Below are 19,325 nucleotides of genomic sequence, written 5' to 3' on the forward strand. Positions count from 1 at the left end.
CCAGTCATTTCTTAGAAGTATGTTATTTAATTTACAAATTTTTGTGTGGTCCTTTACTTCTTACAATTGATTCTAATTTTAAAGCCTTATGATGAGAAAATATGGCAGTATAATTTTACTCCTCCTGAATTTGTTGATTTAGTTTTGTGGCCCAACATATGGTTAATCTTTGAAAATGTTCCATGCACACTGAAGAAGAATGTGGAATCTGTCGTTTTGGCATGAAATACCTTATCACATCCATTTGCTCCAGAGTGTCATTTAAGACTAATATTTCTTGGTCTTGCCATCAGCAATGAAGAGGCCTCCCAATACCATCTTATTTCTCTTTCAGTCTATTTTTTTAATTTCACACCATTCCCACTCAGGACCTGGAATTATTGTACTAGCCATGCTGGCTCTTGGCATATGGTGCCCAAACAGGGACCTGAGGAAGGGAAAACTAAACTAAAGGCAGGTGGCAGAACTCCCCAGTTGTGTACAATATAAGAGAGAATTCCAAAATGGCCACGGAGTAGGCAGACATTACAACAGACACCTCCTAGGACCAAATAGGATTACAACTTAATTTAAGAACAACCATCGTGAAAAACCAACTTTCGATGAAACAAGAGGATTTTGCTATAACCAAAGATCACAGAACAAGCCACACTGAGTCTGGTAAGAAGAGTAGAGATATGCTGGGGGTTTTCCCACTCCTAGGAGCAAGGGATGGTGGAGTGCCCAGAAGGACTCTTACTGTGGGGAGAGGGACCTTGAGAGGTGGGGGTCCTCAGACCCAGGCCCTGAGCCCCAGCTTGGAGCCCAGTGACTGGAAGAGGCAAACAGACAACACTGTGTGATGAACAGAGCAGGGTTTCTGTCTGCAGTGGGGAGACGGCTTTCAGAGTGGCAAATACCCTTAAAGGGCCCATGCAGAAAATCTTGCTCATGGCCACTTGCTTGGGGATATGGGGGCGGGAAAGCTGAGGGATTGGAGTTGCATGAGGAAAGTGTAAAGTTGGATGCACAGGGAGAGACATGGTGACAGTGACCAGAACACCTGTGCTGAGTCATTCTCCAGGGTTAATGTGGACATATACAGGGGAGGAGCAATCTCATTGTCCCACACCTGTCTGAGGAAAGGCAGCTGCCTCACCCCCAAAAATATTTCATGTCCAGTAAGGGCAAAGGCTTGTTCAGAAAGGCAAAGAAGGAGGAGGTGGGTCAGTGACTCAGGTTTCCAGTGAGAACAGAGCTACACCTCTACCCTCCACTGCTGAGAATATGCCCTGCCCCTGGAGAGCCATTGGGTAGGCCACACTGCTGGAACTCAGAGGCTACATCCATTGTACTCCTGTGGCAACACTCTACTGAGATATGTAAAAATTAAAAAAAGTCCAGATAGAGTGACAATTGAGACCAAAGTGCAAGCCACTCCCACTGACCCTGCACTAATCTCTGGAGTTTCTTGCTGGGCCCAGCAAGTAGCTAACAATTGGAGACAGCAGAAAGAGAAAATCAGAGGAGCTCAGAATTTCCTACAGCTCACCTTGTTGGATAGAAATTAAATTCTGGTATCTAGCAGAGGCTGAGAGATTAGACCCTGGAGTAGGGGCCACATTCTCTGTACTAAGCTACAGCCTAAGAGACTCCTAATGTAGGGGATCCCACTAACATCATAGTCCCAACCTCAGCTGCCCTAACCCAATAAGTTTGCAATCTATGCAGGGGTATGTCAGGTGAGGACAGTTGGGCCCACACTAGTCTTTCAACAAAGGACTCTGGAAAAATGAGGTAGCTGCAAGAGGAGCTAGAAAAGCTGAAAACAGAGGCCAAGTCTTTTAGAGCTTGCAGCTTGTACGGAGCTGCTGACAGCTCTAACCAGAAGGAAGCTGATCCTTATGGATACGTTGGCCCCTCCCACACTACTCAGGCACAAAAACCACCCACACAAACAGCAAAAAGAACAGTAGCTGATGACAAGTAGCCCACAGCAGATTAAAAACAATAGATGATGCCAACCCAAGAAGATGTAGAAACAACACAACTCATAGCTGGAAACACAAAACTTAAACCCTAGACTCAGCTAGCTATTCAAACAACAAACCCAAAGGAGAAGTCTATACACAGAAAAAATGGAAAGACAGAGGAATGCAACCCAAATGAATCAACAAGAGAAATCTCCAGTAAAAGAACTGAATGAGATGGAAGTAACCAAACTACCAGATGCAGAATTTAAAATAATGATTGTTAGGATGGTCAAATATCTTAGAGCAACAATAGATGGATATAATGAACACCTAAAGAGATAGCAAGAATAAAAGAAATGACATTGAAGTCACAAAAAAGTACCAGTCAGAAATAACAAATACAGTATCAGAAATGAAGAATACCCTAGAAGGAATTAAAAGCAAGCTGGATGAAGCAGAAGATTGAATCAGCAATTTAGAGGACAAGATAAATGAAACCATGGAAGCAGAGCAGCAAAAATAAAAGAGGCTCAAAAAGTCTGAGGATACTCTAAGAGAACTCTGTGACAACATGAAGAGAAACAACATCCACATCATAGGGTTTCCTAAAGGAGAAGAGAAGGAACAGGGATAGAGAACCTGATTAAAGAAATCATAGTTGAAAACTTCCCTAAATTGATCAAGGAAAATGTCACACAAGTTCAAGAAGCACAGAGAGTCCCATTAAAGAGGAACCCAAAGAGGCCTACACCAAGACACATCATAATAAAAATGCCAAATTTAAGAGACAAAGAAAGAATACTAAAAGCTGCAAGAGAAAAGCACTTAATTCCCTCCAGAGGAGCCCCCATAAGGATGACATTCAACTTTTTAACAGAAACACTAGAAGTCAGAAGGGAATGGCAAGAAATATTCAAAGTAATGCAAAACAAGAGCCTACAGAACCCTCATACACTGTTGGTGGGAATGTAAAGTAGTACAACCATTATGGAAGAAAGTATGGTGGTTCCTCAAAAAACTGAAAATAGAACTACCTTATGACCCAGCAATCCCTCTACTGGGTATATATCCCAAAAACTCAGAAACATTGATACGTAAAGACACATGCAGCCCCATGTTTATTGCAGCATTGTTCACAGTGGCCAGGACATGGAAACAACCAAAAAGCCCATCAATAGAGGACTGGATAAAGAAGATGTGGCACATATACACTATGGAATACTACTCAGCCATAAGAAATGATGACATCAGAACATTTACAGCAAAATGGTGGGATCTTGATAACATGATACGAAGCGAAATAAGTAAATCAGAAAAAAACAGGAACTGTATTATTCCATACGTAGGTGGGACATAATAGTGAAACTAAGAGATATTTATAAGAGTGTGGTGGTTACAGGGGGGAGGGGGGAATGGGAGAGGGATAGGGGGTGGGGAGGGGCACAAAGAAAACAAGATAGAAGGTGACAGAGGACAATCTGACTTTGGGTGGTGGGTATGCAACATAATTGAACGACAAGATAACCTGGACTTGTTATCTTTGAATATATGTATCCTGATTTATTGATGTCACCCCATTAAAAAAATAAAATTATATAATAAAAAAAAAACAAAAAACAAGAGCCTACAACCAAGACTTCTTTATCCAGCAAAGTTATCGTTTAAAATTGAAGGAGAAATAAATGTTTCAGACAAAAATCAAAAACAAAAAAACACTAAAGGAATTTATTACAACTAAACTAATGCTGCAAGAAATCTTAACAGGCCTGATATAAACAGATTAAAGGAAAGAAAAAAATCTAGATAAAGAGGACTGTATATTTAAAGAATAAAGTGGCAATAAACAACTACATATCAATAATAACCTTAAATGTTAAATGGATTAAATGCTACAAATCAAAAGACATAGGGTAGCTGAATGGATAAAAAAACAGGACCCATTCATATGCTGCCTACAAGAGACTCACCCCAGAACAAAAGATACATATAGACTGAGAGTAAAGGGATAGAAAAAAAGTATTTCATGCAAACGGAAAGAAAAAAAAAGCTGCATTAGCAATACTTATATTTGAAAAAATAGACTTTAAAACAAAAGCTATAGTAAGGGATAAAGAAGGTCACTACATAATGATAAAGGGAGCAATCCAACAGGAACATATAACCATTATAAATATCTATACGCCTAATATAGGAGCACCTAAATATATAAAGCAGATTTTTTTTTGTATTTTTCCGAAGCTGGAAACGGGGAGAGACAGTCAGACAGACTCCCGCATGCGCCCGACCGGGATCCACCCGGCACGCCCACCAGGGGCAACGCTCTGCCCACCAGAGGGCGATGATCTGCCCCTCCGAGGTATCGCTCTGTTGTGACCAGAGCCACTCTAGCGCCTGGGGCAGAGGCCGAGGAGCCATCCCCAGCGCCCGGGCCATCTTTGCTCCAATGGAGCCTCGGCTGCAGGAGGGGAAGAGAGAGACAGAGAGGAAGGAGAGGGGGAGAGGTGGAGAAGCAGATGGGCGCTTCTCCTGTGTGCCCTGGCCGGGAATCAAACCCAGGATCCCTGCACACCAGGCCGACGCTCTACCACTGAGCCAACCGGCCAGGGCCTATAAAACAGATTTAGATCAACATAAATGATGAGACCAAGAGCAATACTATAATAACAGAGGATTTTAATACCCCACTAACATCAATGGATAGATACTTAAGACAAAATATTAACAAAGACATAGCAGCCTTAAATGACATATTAGATTAACTGGATTTAATAGATATCTTCAGAAACTTTCACCTAAAACAGCAGAATATACATTCTTTTCAAGTGTTCATGGTACATTCTCTAGGATAGACCACATGTTAGGACACAAAACAAGTCCTAATAAATTTAAGAAAATTGAAATCATATCAAGCACCTTCTCTGAACACAATGGCATGAAATTAAAAATTAACTACAATAGAAAACCTGAAAAACACGCAAACACTTGAAGACTAAATAGCATGTTATTAAATAATGAATGGGTTAACAATGAGATCAAGAAAGAAATGAAAATTTCCTTGAAACAAATAAAAATGAACATACAACACCTCAAAAGTTATGAAACACAGCAAAAGCAGTTCTGAGAGGGAAGTTCATAGCATTACAGGCATACCTTTACAAGCAAGAAAAAGCTCAAAAAACTACTTAACCCTGCATCTAAAATAAATAAAAAATAACAGCAAGTAAAGCCCAGAGGAAGTAGAAGGAAGGAAATAATGAAGATCAGAGCTGAAATAAATGACATAGAGGCTAAAATAAATACAAAAGATCAATGAAACCAAGAGCTGGTTCTTTGAAAAGGTAAACAACATTGATAAACCTTTAATGAGACTCTCCAAGAAAAAGAGAGAGAAGATTCAAGTAAATAAAATTAGAAATGAGGGTGGAGAAGTAACAACAGACAGCAGAAATACAAAGGATTGTAAGAAAATACTATGAAAAACTGTATGCCAAAAAATTAAACAACCTAGATGAAACGGACAAATTCCTTGAAACAAATAGTCTTTCAAAAAATCAATTTGGAAGAATCAGAAAACCTAACCAGACCAATTTCAACAAATGAGATTGAAATAGTTATAAAAAAAACTCCCAACAAACAGAAGTCCTAGACCAGATGTCTTCACAGGCGAATTTCACCAAATATTCAAAGAAGATCTAACGCCTATCCTTCTCAAGCTATTTCAATAAATTGAAGAGGAGGGAAGACTTCCAAGCTCCTTTCATGAGGCAAACATAATACTCATTCCAAAACCAGGTGAAGACACTACAAAGACAGAAAACTATAGGCCAATATCCCTGATGAACTTAGACGATAAAATTTTTAACAAAATATTAGCAAACCAGATCCAGCAATACATGAAAAAAATTATAAATCATGATCAAGTGGGATTTATTCTGGGGTTTGTCTTTGCCACTCTCCATACCGTGAGGTGACGGAGGTGGGATCTGGAAAGCTGGAGGTCACACTTTAGCTTTCTCTGTCTTTGCTGAGTACAGTCTGCAGGCAGAATGTGAAAACACTGGCCATCACCCATGCTCTGGCCCCTTTGGTTTATCTCCTTGTCTGTCTCACCACTTCTCCCACCAGAAGGAGACCCAGTCACTCCAAGTTTCTCTCTCTGTACACCCCAGACAAAATCCAGAGAGCCCAAGCTTCCCTCCTCTCCATAGTCCAGCAAAGGGGGGGTACAAAAAACAGTCACTCCAGATTTTTCTCCTCTCCTCTCCAAAGCCCACCATGGTTGTGTTTTATCTTCTGCCCCCCTTTTCACCCTGTCCCACCTTTAGTCCATTTGGTGCATGGATCTTTCAGGCATGCTTGCAAACCCAGCTGGTATTCCTTCACTGCATTATAGTTGTTCAATTTGTTGAATTTTCAAGGGTAAAGATCAGGAGTATCTCTCTGCCATTACTCTGACCAGATATAAGTCTTTTTTTTTTTTTCAAACTAAAGGTAAATTTATCATATGGCCTATCAATTGCACTCATGGGTATATATTCCAGAAAATAAAAACATATTTTCATGCAGAAATGTGTACACATATGTTCATAGCAGCTTTGTGCATAATATTCAGATACTGAAAACTACCCAAATGCCCTTCAATGGATAAATGGTTAAACAAATCATGGTATACCATACCCTAGAATGTTACTCAGCAATACAACAACTTTGATGAACCTCAAGAGAATGATCTTGAATGTAAAAAAGAAAACTTAAAATGCTACAAACAGAATGATTACACTTATATAACAATTGTGAAATAACTAATTATATATATGGAGAACAGATTTTTCAATACCAGGGATTAGGGACGGGAGGTGTCTATAAAGGAGTAGCATGAGGGTGTTTTGTGGTAATGGTTCAGTTTAATATCTTGATTGTCATGATGTTTACCTAAAGTTATACATGTAACAAAGTTGCATAGATCCACACATCCACACACACAATTAGTTCATATATAATTGGTGAAATTGAAATAAACTCTGTGGATTGTACCAATGTCAATCACTTGCTTTTGATACTGTACTATATTTATGTAAGACATTAGCATTGTGAGAGGCTGCATAAAGGTTGCATAAGACCTCTTATACATTTCTTTGCACCTTCCTGTGAATCTATAATTATTTTGAAATTTTTAAGCATTAAAAAATTGCAAGTAACATTTTTTGATAATGTATATTTTCTTTTATATGTAGGGAACAATTAATTAATTTATTTGTGTATTAAAATAATTTTTTTGGTTTTTTGCACCTAAATTGCCCACAATAGTTTTTAAAAAGCACAGCCTCTAATGTAAAAGCATGCTCATTCTCTCATGTAGGGATATGATAGTGGAAATGAGAACCCAGAGTCTTACAACCCATTATAAAAGTATAACTGATAAATCAAATATGATTGTTTAAGATTTTGTTGCATGACTAATAAAAATATATTTATAGTTGTAGACCTCTGGGTTCTATAAAATAAAATATATTTTATAACGTGTTTATTCTTTTATTTATAATAGGCTAAGTGACTTTATATTTCATTCATAAAATAGATGGCATTACATCTTAGACTCAACTAAAGCATAATGCCTGTCTTGAGACTTGAAAAATATTTTTCACATGTTTCTTAGCCTTTAGTTGTTCTAGGTTATTTGTTATGTTGAGAGATGGCCTTCTGACATTTTTCTTGAGGAAACTAAGCATTTTGATTCAAATAACTTCTTTTGGGGCTATATGTTGCACTAGAATTTAGAACTCAAGAAGAAAACAAAGAATGTCATCAATGGACTTTCTTCATTTGTTGAATTGTATCAACAAGACAAAGCATTATGACCCAAGAAAATGGTATAATTTCTATTTATTTGTATAAATTTACTGAAAGGTTTATATCTAGGTTAATATATATCTAAACATGTATCCTGGGGGGAAAAACATGTGGTAATAATATAGCATGAACCTGACCTGTAACACATTAGACATTCTTGCTATTGAGAAAATATGGATAAGGAAAAGCATTCCCTAAGTATACTTATTAAGGCAATGAATTATGAAGATAATAACCTACATCCTCTTTGTGGGATGTTGAAAGGACAAATCAGGCAAAATGTATAAAATAGTGTAAACTTCATGGAAATTATATGCTTGATACTTTTTTCCATTGAAATCTGTCTTTCTGGTATCCCTTCACTGACACTTTTTCCTCTACCATTTCTCCTTTGATTTTCCTGTCTTCTGACTCCAGTACCACCTTTTTTAAATCCAAATATCCATATAATCACCTTAGTTTCAAGCCATTAGTCCACATGTCCTCTTACCTCCAAAAACATGGTTTTGGAGGCTTAAATATGTGAGACTTAATTAGAAAATTGAGATAGACCAAAAAGTGTCTCAAGGCACCTCTGAGTTCTCAAACAAGGAGATTGTATGTGTACATGCTTTTTAGATTTTGAGGTAAAAAATATTGTTTCCCTTCATACTTACTTGAAGTTTATGAGGTTTTTGATTCATATTTTCATTATTTTGCATTATATTTATATAAATATAAGGTGCTACTCCTGGATAAAAATAGTTCAGTGAATCATGAGCCAGAAAAAGTCTTACCTTGTCTACAGGTGAGAAATACCTGGAAAAATAAAAAAAGCCCATCAGTTGGGAATACCAAAGTGAATTGTGTATCAAGAAAACCACAGAGATTGTAGGCAGACAGGGATACAACTCATTTTTCTGTAATAACAAAAAGGAATTCATCGGTATGGGCAATCTCCACCTGCTCTACAATTATTTCTCTACATTAAAAGTGCTCTTGGTGTTCCACTACTTTCATGTTGGTAAAGCAATTCTTCAGCTATTTCTGCAGAATTGAGAGCTAATTAGAATAAAAATTTTCTTTCCTGTATCAAGGGTTAAAGGAGGAAAAGGAACTTTTAAGAAAGGAACAGGCAGTTGGAGGGAATAGCTTAAGTATATATAGTCATCCTATATAGCATGTGCAAGAAGATGGATTTGTTGACTATGAAATCCACTCTAACCATTTTAAACTTTTGAAAAATACAAAGATAAACTGAGAAGATGCATTTAGTAATTTTCATTGTATAACTGTACATTTAGGCTTTCTTTGAAAACCTAAGGCACATGAATGACAAAGAAAAATACGGGGTTGGAATTTTTGTATTAAGTTGGCAGAAGTTGTTAAGTAGATAGTTGTAGACCTCTGGGTTCTATCCAATAAAATCATAGGTCTTGCTGGTTTGTATGATAACACCCTGCCTTAGTAGTTTGTTATGTGGGAAAATAGTCTGTGATATTTATTTTATTCAACTAGTTTTGAGTTGTAAGTTTAGACCTCAAAAAGCTAGTCATTTTCTCCTAGATCAGGGGTCAGGAACCTATGGCTCATGAGCTAGATGTGGCTCTTTTGATGGCTGCATCTGGCTCGCAGACAAATCTTTAATAAAAAAATAATAATGTTAGAAATATAAAACATTCTCATGTATTACAATCCATTCATTTCCTACTGCTCACGTTCATAGTTGCGGGTGGCTGGAGCCAATCACAGCTGTCCTCCGGGACAACATGAAACTTTTATTGGATAATGCATAACGTACACAGGTCGTTATATGGCTTTCATGAAATTACATTTTAAAATATGTGGCATTCATGGCTCTCTCAGCCAAAAAGCTTCCCGACCCCTGTTTTAGATAATTGGCCTTGAAATAGGATATACTATAAGTAGAATAAATTGCTACCAGGTAAGTGGTTGTTAGTGCCTTAGTTATGGAAAATTATAACAGCTCTTGAAACAGTGTCTCCCACAGCTGTAGTTAATGTAAATAGAAGAGGATGTTTTCAACTCATTCATTTGGTCCTTCAAAAATTACTTCACTCTTTTAATATAAACATTAGAGAGGATTAGATGTGAAATGTCTATGTGCTAAATTTAAAGAGATACAAACATTTGGGTTCACTAATACTAACTATTCTAATCAGAACTTGTTCTAACACTGGTTCCTTTCCTTTCCTTTTCTTTCCTTTCCATTTTCTTTCTTTCTTTCTTTCTTTCTTTCTTTCTTTCTTTCTTTCTTTCTTTCTTTCTTTCTTTCTTCCTCTATTTCTTTTTTTAAGTGAGAACAGAGAAGATAGTGAAGCAGACTTCAGAATGTGCCCTGACAGGGATCCACCCAGCAAGCCCATATGGGGTTGATTCTTGAGTACTGAGCTACTTTTAGCACCTGAGGCTGATGTGCTTTAATGGAGCTATCCTTGGTGCCTGGGGCCATACTTAAACCAATCAAGCTACTGGCTGCTAGAGGGGAAGAGGGACAGCAAGGGGAGAGTAAAGGGAGAGAAGCAGATGGTCTCTTCTCCTTTGTGCTCTGACCAGGAATTGAACTGAGGATGTCCATACACTAGGCCAATGCTTTATCCATTGAGCCACCAGCCAGAGCCACACTGGTTTCTTTTTCAGGCTTGAATAGAACATTTCTCTTAGCTTATTTTAAACATTCTTATTTTTTATAATCAGAAGCTTTTTTGGTTTTCTACGTTTTGTTGCCTGAAGAAGGAGTTCAAAAGTCCCAGTGCTATGAATATCTTTATGAGGACAGCAGGCACAAATTATTCTATAGACTTAAATTTGATTTTCTATGTGTAGTCTTTGTTTTTCAGTGATTTATGCTCTGTTACTCATGGTAAGGATAGAGTCTATGCTTGCTTAGACTAATTCACAAAAATCAAAAACACTCTAATTTCTGGTAGTAAAAACCTACTGGGTTTGGACTATTGGTATATGTAAATTATGTTCCGATATTTTGGAAAAAACACTGATTTCAAATTGAACCTCCAATACCTTATTGAAATCGCATATATACTCACACTTAACAAACCTTGAGTTCCAATTTAGGGTTAAAAATATGACCACTATATCCATGGAAGAAAAGAAGAAAAATGTATTTAATTTCTACTTAGCATTAAGCACTTTTGTGCATTCTCTTGATCTTTATTAAAAGTTGAGTTCCATTATATGTGTTTTTGCAGAAAAAAATGGTGAGATTTATAACTTAAATTATTTGCCCAAGAACACACACCTAAAAAGTGATGGAGCCGAGTTTCAAATCCAGGTTTATCCAACTTCAAAATCTATACTTTTGCTTGACCAGGTGGTGGCGCAGTGGATAGAGCATTGGACTGAGATGTGGAGGACCCAGGTTCGAAACCCCGAGGTTGCCAGCTTGAGTGCAGGCTCATCGGTTTGAGCAAAAGCTCACCAGCTTGGACCCAAGGTCGCTGGCTACAGCAAGGGGTTACTCGGTCTGCTGAAGGCCCACGGTCAAGGCACATATGAGAAAGCAATCAATGAACAACTAAGGTGTCGCAATGCACAACAAAAAACTAATGATTGATGCTTCTCATCTCTCTGTCCCTCTCTCTGACTCTCTGTCTCTGTAAAAAAAAAATCTATACTTTTTTTTACTGTACTAAATTGGATTTTGCCTAATTATATGGCTTTGAAAATATCAGAATCTTCAGGTGTTTTCTACAACAACAATTGATTTTTAGGAGCCAATTAATAGAAATATTTGAGAGCACCCTTTCTCATTGTCCTCTCCAAGTGTATTTTCCCTCACTCAATTTAATTTTATAAATATTCATCAACTACCTACAGTGGGTAAGGTGTGGCACTCTGGGCACTGTGCCCACCAGACATAACTCAGCTATAACAAGTATTTGTGATTTACCAAAAGTTTTATACCAATGTTTTCTTTTTTGACCTGCTCAGTCTTGAAATAATTTGTATTTGTGGGTCCAGGACTATTCGTACAGTCTTTAATTTGGTGGGAGTTTACTTTATGGCAACAGACCTGAACAATATTAATAGTTTTGTCTGTTATGTCTTAACCTTTCTTTGGTAAAGCAACCACCAAATTTTAGCATTTTTATCTGTAGTTTCCACAAAGAAGTGGCAGCTTGCAGAGCTGGTATGACTTGCTCACAGAAGTTTACTGCTGAATTTCAGATTCCATGGACTTCAATGTCCATTAAGCCCACTGTCTCTCCCAGGTGCCATATTGATAACCATACTGCACCATGTACAAATGTTTCTGTGAAAAACAAAAACTAGATCATTAAAATCTGTTGTGATTTTGCAAATTATTTAATCTCTCATATCAAACGAACCCCTACTTTCCAGGAAAGAGAGGCAATGTGTATGATATAATGAGTAAAAATGTGTCTAGACATACTTGGATTCCAAGTTATCCCCTTTTCTAACTATGTGTGATCTTGGAGAAGTTGTTTGGCAATTCTAAGACTCATAACTTTATCTATAATATGATGCTAATAATACTTACCTTGCATTGTTGTTCTGAATATTAGTACTAATGTATACAAATTGCCTAAGAGGATGCCTAGTAATAATGAACAGTTCAGAAAAAAATATGGATACCAGACATGTGTTTGTGAGTACATTACCTTTTATCATATGTATGGAGGGATGAAAGTGGCAAGAGAGATTAGCTGTGTTTCCATATTTCTCTGTGTATTATTTCTAGTGTGTGTACATTGCTATTAGTGAGTTTGTTTCACACTGGACTCTCACTTGCTATCTCCCCTTCACTTTCTTAAGCAATTCTAGTTTTTTAGGCTCTGTTTTTAAGTAAAGGATAGTTGCCTAACCCTCTCAGAGGACAATTTGGCTTACTTTTTATTTTTTGTGTGATTCAAGTGTAGCTGTCTCCCAGGTCTCAGCTGATAATTTTTCTCTTCCCATTGTAGTCAGTGCTGCCTTCTCCCCAGCAACTTTGAACAGAGAGCTGTACACACTGATTAGAGCATAATCTCAGAGCCAATGAAATGGTAGCTGAGAGATGGTTCCAGTACCAGTGGTAATCCCATGTGCTACTGGTGGGAAAATGAGAATCTTTTGTTATGTACATGTCTGTTAGTGTTTGCCGCCACCCCTAGCCTCCTCTTCAATGTAACATGCTTATCCAATTCTTTTCTTTTTTCTACTCCTCTTCCCCTCTTCCAGGCCTATTAGCTTGAGTTGTAATACCACTGATCTCTTCTTTTCTCTCTCTCTTTTCTTCTCCCTTAGTGCATTTGTACTTTTCTGGTAGCATCTTCTGAATAGGCTATCAAGAGTTAAACAGCACAAAATCCAGATGGTAACAGTCAGCCTCACTGTAAGCCTTGGCCAGTGGCTATCAGAATTTAATTACTGTAGGCAGTGGACATTTAAGAGTTGAGCAGTCTTAATCCGTTAAACATAGCTTAACTAGAGAAGGGTGTATAGTTCTACCGGGTGTTTGCTTACAAGAATAAGTTAGAAAAGAATGTAAATTTGGATGATGTTTCAACAGGGACATAAATGAAGGTCCAAAACTAGAAAAGGGTTGCAGTAGGTCTTTGGGTAAAGTATCTGAACAAGCTGTGGGAACTGGCCCCTGGAATGAGGAAGCAATAGTAACAGTAGCACTTTCAGTCTTTCCTAGAAAAATCCTTGTAGATTGTTTTTGTGTAGTAGTTGAAAAGCCAAGTTAATTTTGCATTATTGCTAATAGGGAATATACAGGCCAAAGAAGAGTTTCCTTTTGGGATCATCATAGCATTACCTTTATTTACTACATGGATGCCTGCCAATTGTACATTTGATTCATACCATACTTCTTTACCTACAATGATAGTAAAGAGTTGTATTGCAGGATGGCAGAAAAAGGATGAGATGGAGAAACTAGGCTTTGAAAAAGAGTCTACTAATTAAAATGATACCAAACAATACAAAAAACATAAATTTAGAGATACAGTGAAAAGAATCTTGTATTGGAAATCAGGAGGCCAGAACTAATTTACCACATAGCGACTTTGGGTCCTTCCTTGAGTCACAGTGTTCTTATCTGGAAAAAATAATAATAACATCACCTACCTCACTTGCTCCTAAGGATTGTCCTCAGAGTCAAATGAGAATCTTCAAGATCTTTGCAGTTTACAAAATATCATGTAGATTAAACAATTATTCTTACCTTAATTACTTTGGCATTTAATATTAACAATAAAAACAAGACTGAACCAAATAGCTGAGATTCACACCAATCTTGTTTCCTTTTGTTAATTGACAATAGGGTTTAACTTTCAATAAGGCCAATGATTTAAACCTTACATTTTTCCTTTCATTGAAGAATAACTGGTCTTCTATGTCCTGTAAAACTAAGAGATTTTTAATTCTGCCAAGTATTAATTTACTGGGAAAGTTACCTAATCTCTCTAAGCCTCAGTTCTCCATGTAACATGATTTAACACAGTGCTAACCACATAGTAAAGATTCACCAAGTGTTAACAATTGTTATTGTTGTTTTCATTATTATTACTCCAAGAAGTTTGTTCCTGTTGACCTCCTTTCATCAATTGTCAAAATTTTTTAACTTTGTTACTTGCCCAGTAATTTTTTGAAACCAAGGTTTATAACACATAGACTCTTCCTTAACAAATTAATGTCTGTTAATTAACTGTTGCTCAGCCAGTAACAGTTCTTTGCTCAGAGGCAGCAAAGTTGTCTACAGTTTTAGAAGTTGAGTGGAAACTTTCTCACTCAACCCACAAGCCAATCCTACCGTTGAGGTGCCCTACCTGAGACCTTGCTTCTGCTCTCACATATCACTGGTAAGGAAAAGTTAACAAGCATGTCCGTGTGCATTCATGCACACACACACACACACACACACACACACACACACACATGGAAATTAGTGAATTTCATCTTTCTTAGACAAATATTGCTGCAAGAAGCAAACAGAACCAACAGTTCTAATATTAGTTTCTGTCTACCAACCTCATGACTCTTGTCAATGAGACTTCATAAGGCTGAGAAAAAGTAAAGACAAAAACTCAAATCCCCTCTTTATTATCTAACACTTCATTCTCAGAGGACTTGTTAATTAATATATTCTTAGGTCCTGTGCATGTCTTCAAATGCCTACCTGTATGGGATCAGTTTAGCAATAAGGCAATCTCCCCAACTTTTCAATTATATGCAGTTAAGTGATGTGGGCTTATGCACCCACATTATTAGAGGCATGTGATGTCATGATTAGAAATAGACAGCTATTTTTAAAGCCCCGTACACAGAAAGCACTGGCTAAGTCTTCATCACTTTGCTCTTTGAGTGAGTTATGGCCAAATACGTGACAACTTTTTATACTTGCAAGATATTTCACCCTTAGGTTGAAAGCATTTAAAAATACTTCAAAAGCTTGAAGTCCTCAGATTTAGGAGCTACAACACATGGTCCAGCATGTTATTACAAAGTATCAAAATATGAAAAATATGGGATTTTAACATTTCAGACACTTCTACAAAGAATTGTGGTTGTTTTCTTCCCCATTTGTGAAATTATTTGTAGCACATGGTTTCCTTCAGCAAAATCAATGGGAAATCTGGAGACATTATTCACTCATGGATTTTCCTCTGGGTGAACTATGGTCCTTGGTTGAAAGAAATGAGCGAATTGAAGTGATCTCCAAGTTGGATCTGACACACAGGCTAGATCAAAATGACCATCATCTGTAGATGTGAAATGGCTTGTTCAAGGATTCACAGTTCAATGCAGCAAAACCAGCATTCAAATCTGTGGGAAAGTCTGGGAAGACTCAGCCAAGCTCTTCCCCTTCCTTGTGGCTACTATTGACAGAGCAATTACCAAGAGCCAGGTTCCTATATTCTGCGCTTTGTCAGCCTGGGCCCAAATTGCTCACCTCCTCCATAATACCCCATTAGTGATCCTTACCCTTTCTGTAAAACTCCAGTAATAGAAAAAGGAAAGGGAGAGAGAGCCGAGAGATTTGAGTAGACATGTGTTTTTAGGCTTTATGGTCCCAGTGGGTTAGTTTTAAAGTCACCAACCCTTAATATATATTTAGCTTATCAATGTGGTCACACCAATGTAAAATGGCATGTATATACAAAGAGTTATTACAGTATTGTTTGTAATAGAATACAATTTTAAACCACTGTCCATCAATAGGGGACTGTTTAAATAAATCACATTGCATCCACACAATGGAATGCTATGCAATTATAAAAAGAAATGTGGCAGCTCAGTATGTACCAATATTTATTATGTGGTGAAAACAAGAAATAATCATTGTGCATAGAATGCTGATTTACATGAAGAAGAAATAATATACTTATATATAAACACACACATGTATATGTTTATGCAGGTATATAGACTATCTTTTGAATAATTTAGAAGAAACTGCTTATGGTTTTTGCCTACTCAGAAAAAAATTGTAGCATCATTTCAACTTTTTTCATTTCACTAATAGAGAAAGGAACATGGAGGAGCCTTTATAGTTCCTCCTTAACACAGGAGGCTGTGGGAGGGATTTGCAGCTACAGTTATTGCATACCTGAGCAGTAGGAAGATCTTGTTTCTCAGTGCTAGCGATCTCCTAGTTTTAGCAATGAAAGTTCTGGAAGAGCTGGGATCATTAGTCACCCTAATCCTCAGCTTCTGCCACAGCTCTTAGCCAGCCAGGTTTACTAGTGTCAGGGAGGGAAGCACCCAGTAACAAGACGAGTGGAGCTGTGTTACAAAGCCCTGCTTCTACAATCCACAAGTGACTCACACTTATAGAATGGCAGGCACATGCTCTGCAAGGTATCTGCATCTAACAGACAAGAAAAATTGAGGCTCAGAGAGGTTAAGTGATTTGCCTAAGGTCACACAGCTAGTAAGTGCTAGAGGCAGTCTGCCTGACTCCTACCACATCAACAGAACCCTGGGGCATACAAAGCTTTCAGTAGAGCAGTGAGTCTGGCCTTTCTTAAAGCCTAAAGCATCTGGAGTTTCATTTTAACTAAATCAAACATTGTTCTAAATCAACTTTGGTAGGCCTGAGTTAAGAAATGGCTTTTTCCCATCACCTTCAGCTCCAAAGCAAAGAGAATCTATGTTCCAGGTTTTTAAACTGAAGGAGACATAGGCAGAAAGCTGATTTCCCCAGTTGTACTTATAGTGGGATTCCGGTTCTCACTTGAGGAATGATAAACTACTCATCTCCAACTTGATTGAGCCTCCCTCCTAAGAACAACATGAAAATAACAGGTAGTGTACATGCCATGACACTTGCCTACTGTTTGATTGGGTGGGGGTGAAATTCAGTTTGGCTACCTAACAGGTCCCTTTTGCTAGGAAAAGGTAAAGGCATCCCTCAAAGCTTCATTCATCAAAAACCCACAAAGCCACAGAAGAACAGACATAGCAGATATAGTAGAAGTCTTGAGGATTGGGAAGGAGCATTGGAGGCAGGTGTTAATTATATGTAGAAAATTGGGCTGTTTTACACACCCTGTTGAGATATATTATAAAAATATATTTTATAAATATGGATCAAGGGAAGTGATTACTTTTTCACTGCTGACGATAATTTATATATGCTGAGTTGTAGAGCATCAGGGACAGAGAACACCTGTGCTAGGGTGCAAGAATTTCAGTGAATAATGGATTTGGGGATTGACTTACCAGAGAACCCAAAAGGAAACTGAAGCAGAGCACTCGAAAGTTCTAGCTTTCTCTGCAAGGGATATTATAGTTTATGCAAATACATTTTTTTACTGTAATTGGGACCTGAATTACCTATGCCTTGATAAACCCTGCACTCTTGGATTTGAATAAAGCCAAATGATCTCTCAGCGATTTAACTCAGCACCACACTCAATGCCACTACAAAACTTGGTGGGTGTGAGCCTTTTCCCCAAATATCAGTCTTGCATGTCTATAAATATGACTCAGAACTTTCTTGATTGTAAAAATGGAAAGTAGAATCTATGCTTGGTTAGAGTCAGTCTGTTCAACAAGTAACAGAAATCAGTGATCAGACTATGAGATATGTAAAGAAAGTAATAAGAAGGCAGGGCTTTTTGTTTTGTTCTGTTTTTGATGATTTTTGCTCTGTCACCAGATCATAAATCCCTTGAAGGCCATGGTAAAAACTTTGGCTTTGCTTCTAAAAATGTTTGGAAACTATTGGAGGTTTGTGAGCAGAGAAGACATGAGATCCAATTTAATATTCTAAAAGGAACACTCTAAAAGAGCTGATAGGAATGCCCTGTCTAGAGCTTCAATCTCAAGATAACCAGAAAATCTGCTTTTACTTAATGCAGTCCCTTTCCCCACCACGTATTCTTTGTTAGGCATGTTATTCTCATAACCACATGTTAATGTCCCTCCTCATCATCCCCTACTACCAATGAAGATGTTCTCCATGGCTCTTAAACCATTTATCTTAAGAAACTCATAGCCTATATCATCCTGAATATGTTATCCAAAGGTAACAATGAGTTTTCTGATTGACTAACTTCCTTGAGTTCTTTCCTGACTCTCAGGCCATTTCTCAGATATGTGACAAGAGATAGAGCCTTTTAGATATCTGATCTTCTCAAATGAGAAGACAAGTGATATGGTATTGCAAATTTATCTAATTTCTCAACACTATGCTTCTATCTTTCAGAAAATACTGAAGGAAGGACCTCTGCTGAAGAGTTGTAAATCCTTCAAGAGATGGAAACATAGATATTTTCTGGTCCGAGGACAAAACCTCTGCTTTGCACACCATCCTGCAGTAAGATAACATATAGAATGTATATCTTATAGAATACACACACACAAATACAAAATTGTGCACGCACACACACATATGTATATAATCTTATCAATTGTGTTAGTCTGTGGGTACTAGAAAATGTTTTATGAGCTAGGCTTATAGGTAAAGAAATTTGTCAAACATTGAAGCAAAAGTTTAAACCTTCTAGTTTTTCTTTAACTTGGCCTGTTAGGCCAAATGAGGAACATTTCTCACCCCTTTACCCTTTTTATTTCCCTTCCCTTTCATAAATTCCTCAATTATTTTCTACACCTACAGCCAACTAAATAAATTGTGAGGCCCAGTACAAAATAAAAATGTGAGCCTTTTGTTTAAAACGCAAGGAGAAATGCCAATAAAGATACTAAAATATAAAGCCATGATTTGGCCCTGGCTGGTTGGCTCAGCAGTAGAGCATTGGCCCAGCGTGTGGAAGTCCTGGGTTTGATTTTCAGTCAGAAAACACACGAGAAGCAACCATCTGCTTCTCCACCCCTCCCCCTCTCCCTCCCTCTTCTCTCTCTCTCTCTCTCTCTCTCTCTCTCTCTCTCTTTTCCCCTCCTGCAGCCATGGCTGGAATGGTTCTAGCAAGTTGGCTCTGAGGGCTGAGGATGGCTCCATGGCCTCACTTCAGGTGCTGAAATAGCTCTGTTGTTGAGCAATGGAACAGAAGCCCCAGATGGGCAGAGCATTGCCCTGTAAGGGGCTTG

At 37.8% G+C, this 19,325-nt stretch overlaps 1 protein-coding gene across 1 annotated transcript in view; it reads left to right on the forward strand.

Moving 5' to 3' along the window:
- Positions 1 to 19,325, forward strand: part of DGKK (diacylglycerol kinase kappa) — a 193,725-nt gene that overhangs the window by 40,903 nt on the left and 133,497 nt on the right. Inside the window, exon 2 of the mRNA XM_066357797.1 lies at positions 18,484 to 18,594. Coding sequence (XP_066213894.1) covers positions 18,484 to 18,594 — 111 coding nt within the window. The remainder of the gene's footprint in view (positions 1 to 18,483; positions 18,595 to 19,325) is intronic.

This window comes from Saccopteryx leptura, chromosome X (genome assembly GCF_036850995.1).
Source record: "Saccopteryx leptura isolate mSacLep1 chromosome X, mSacLep1_pri_phased_curated, whole genome shotgun sequence".
NCBI classification, from domain to species: domain Eukaryota; kingdom Metazoa; phylum Chordata; class Mammalia; order Chiroptera; family Emballonuridae; genus Saccopteryx; species Saccopteryx leptura.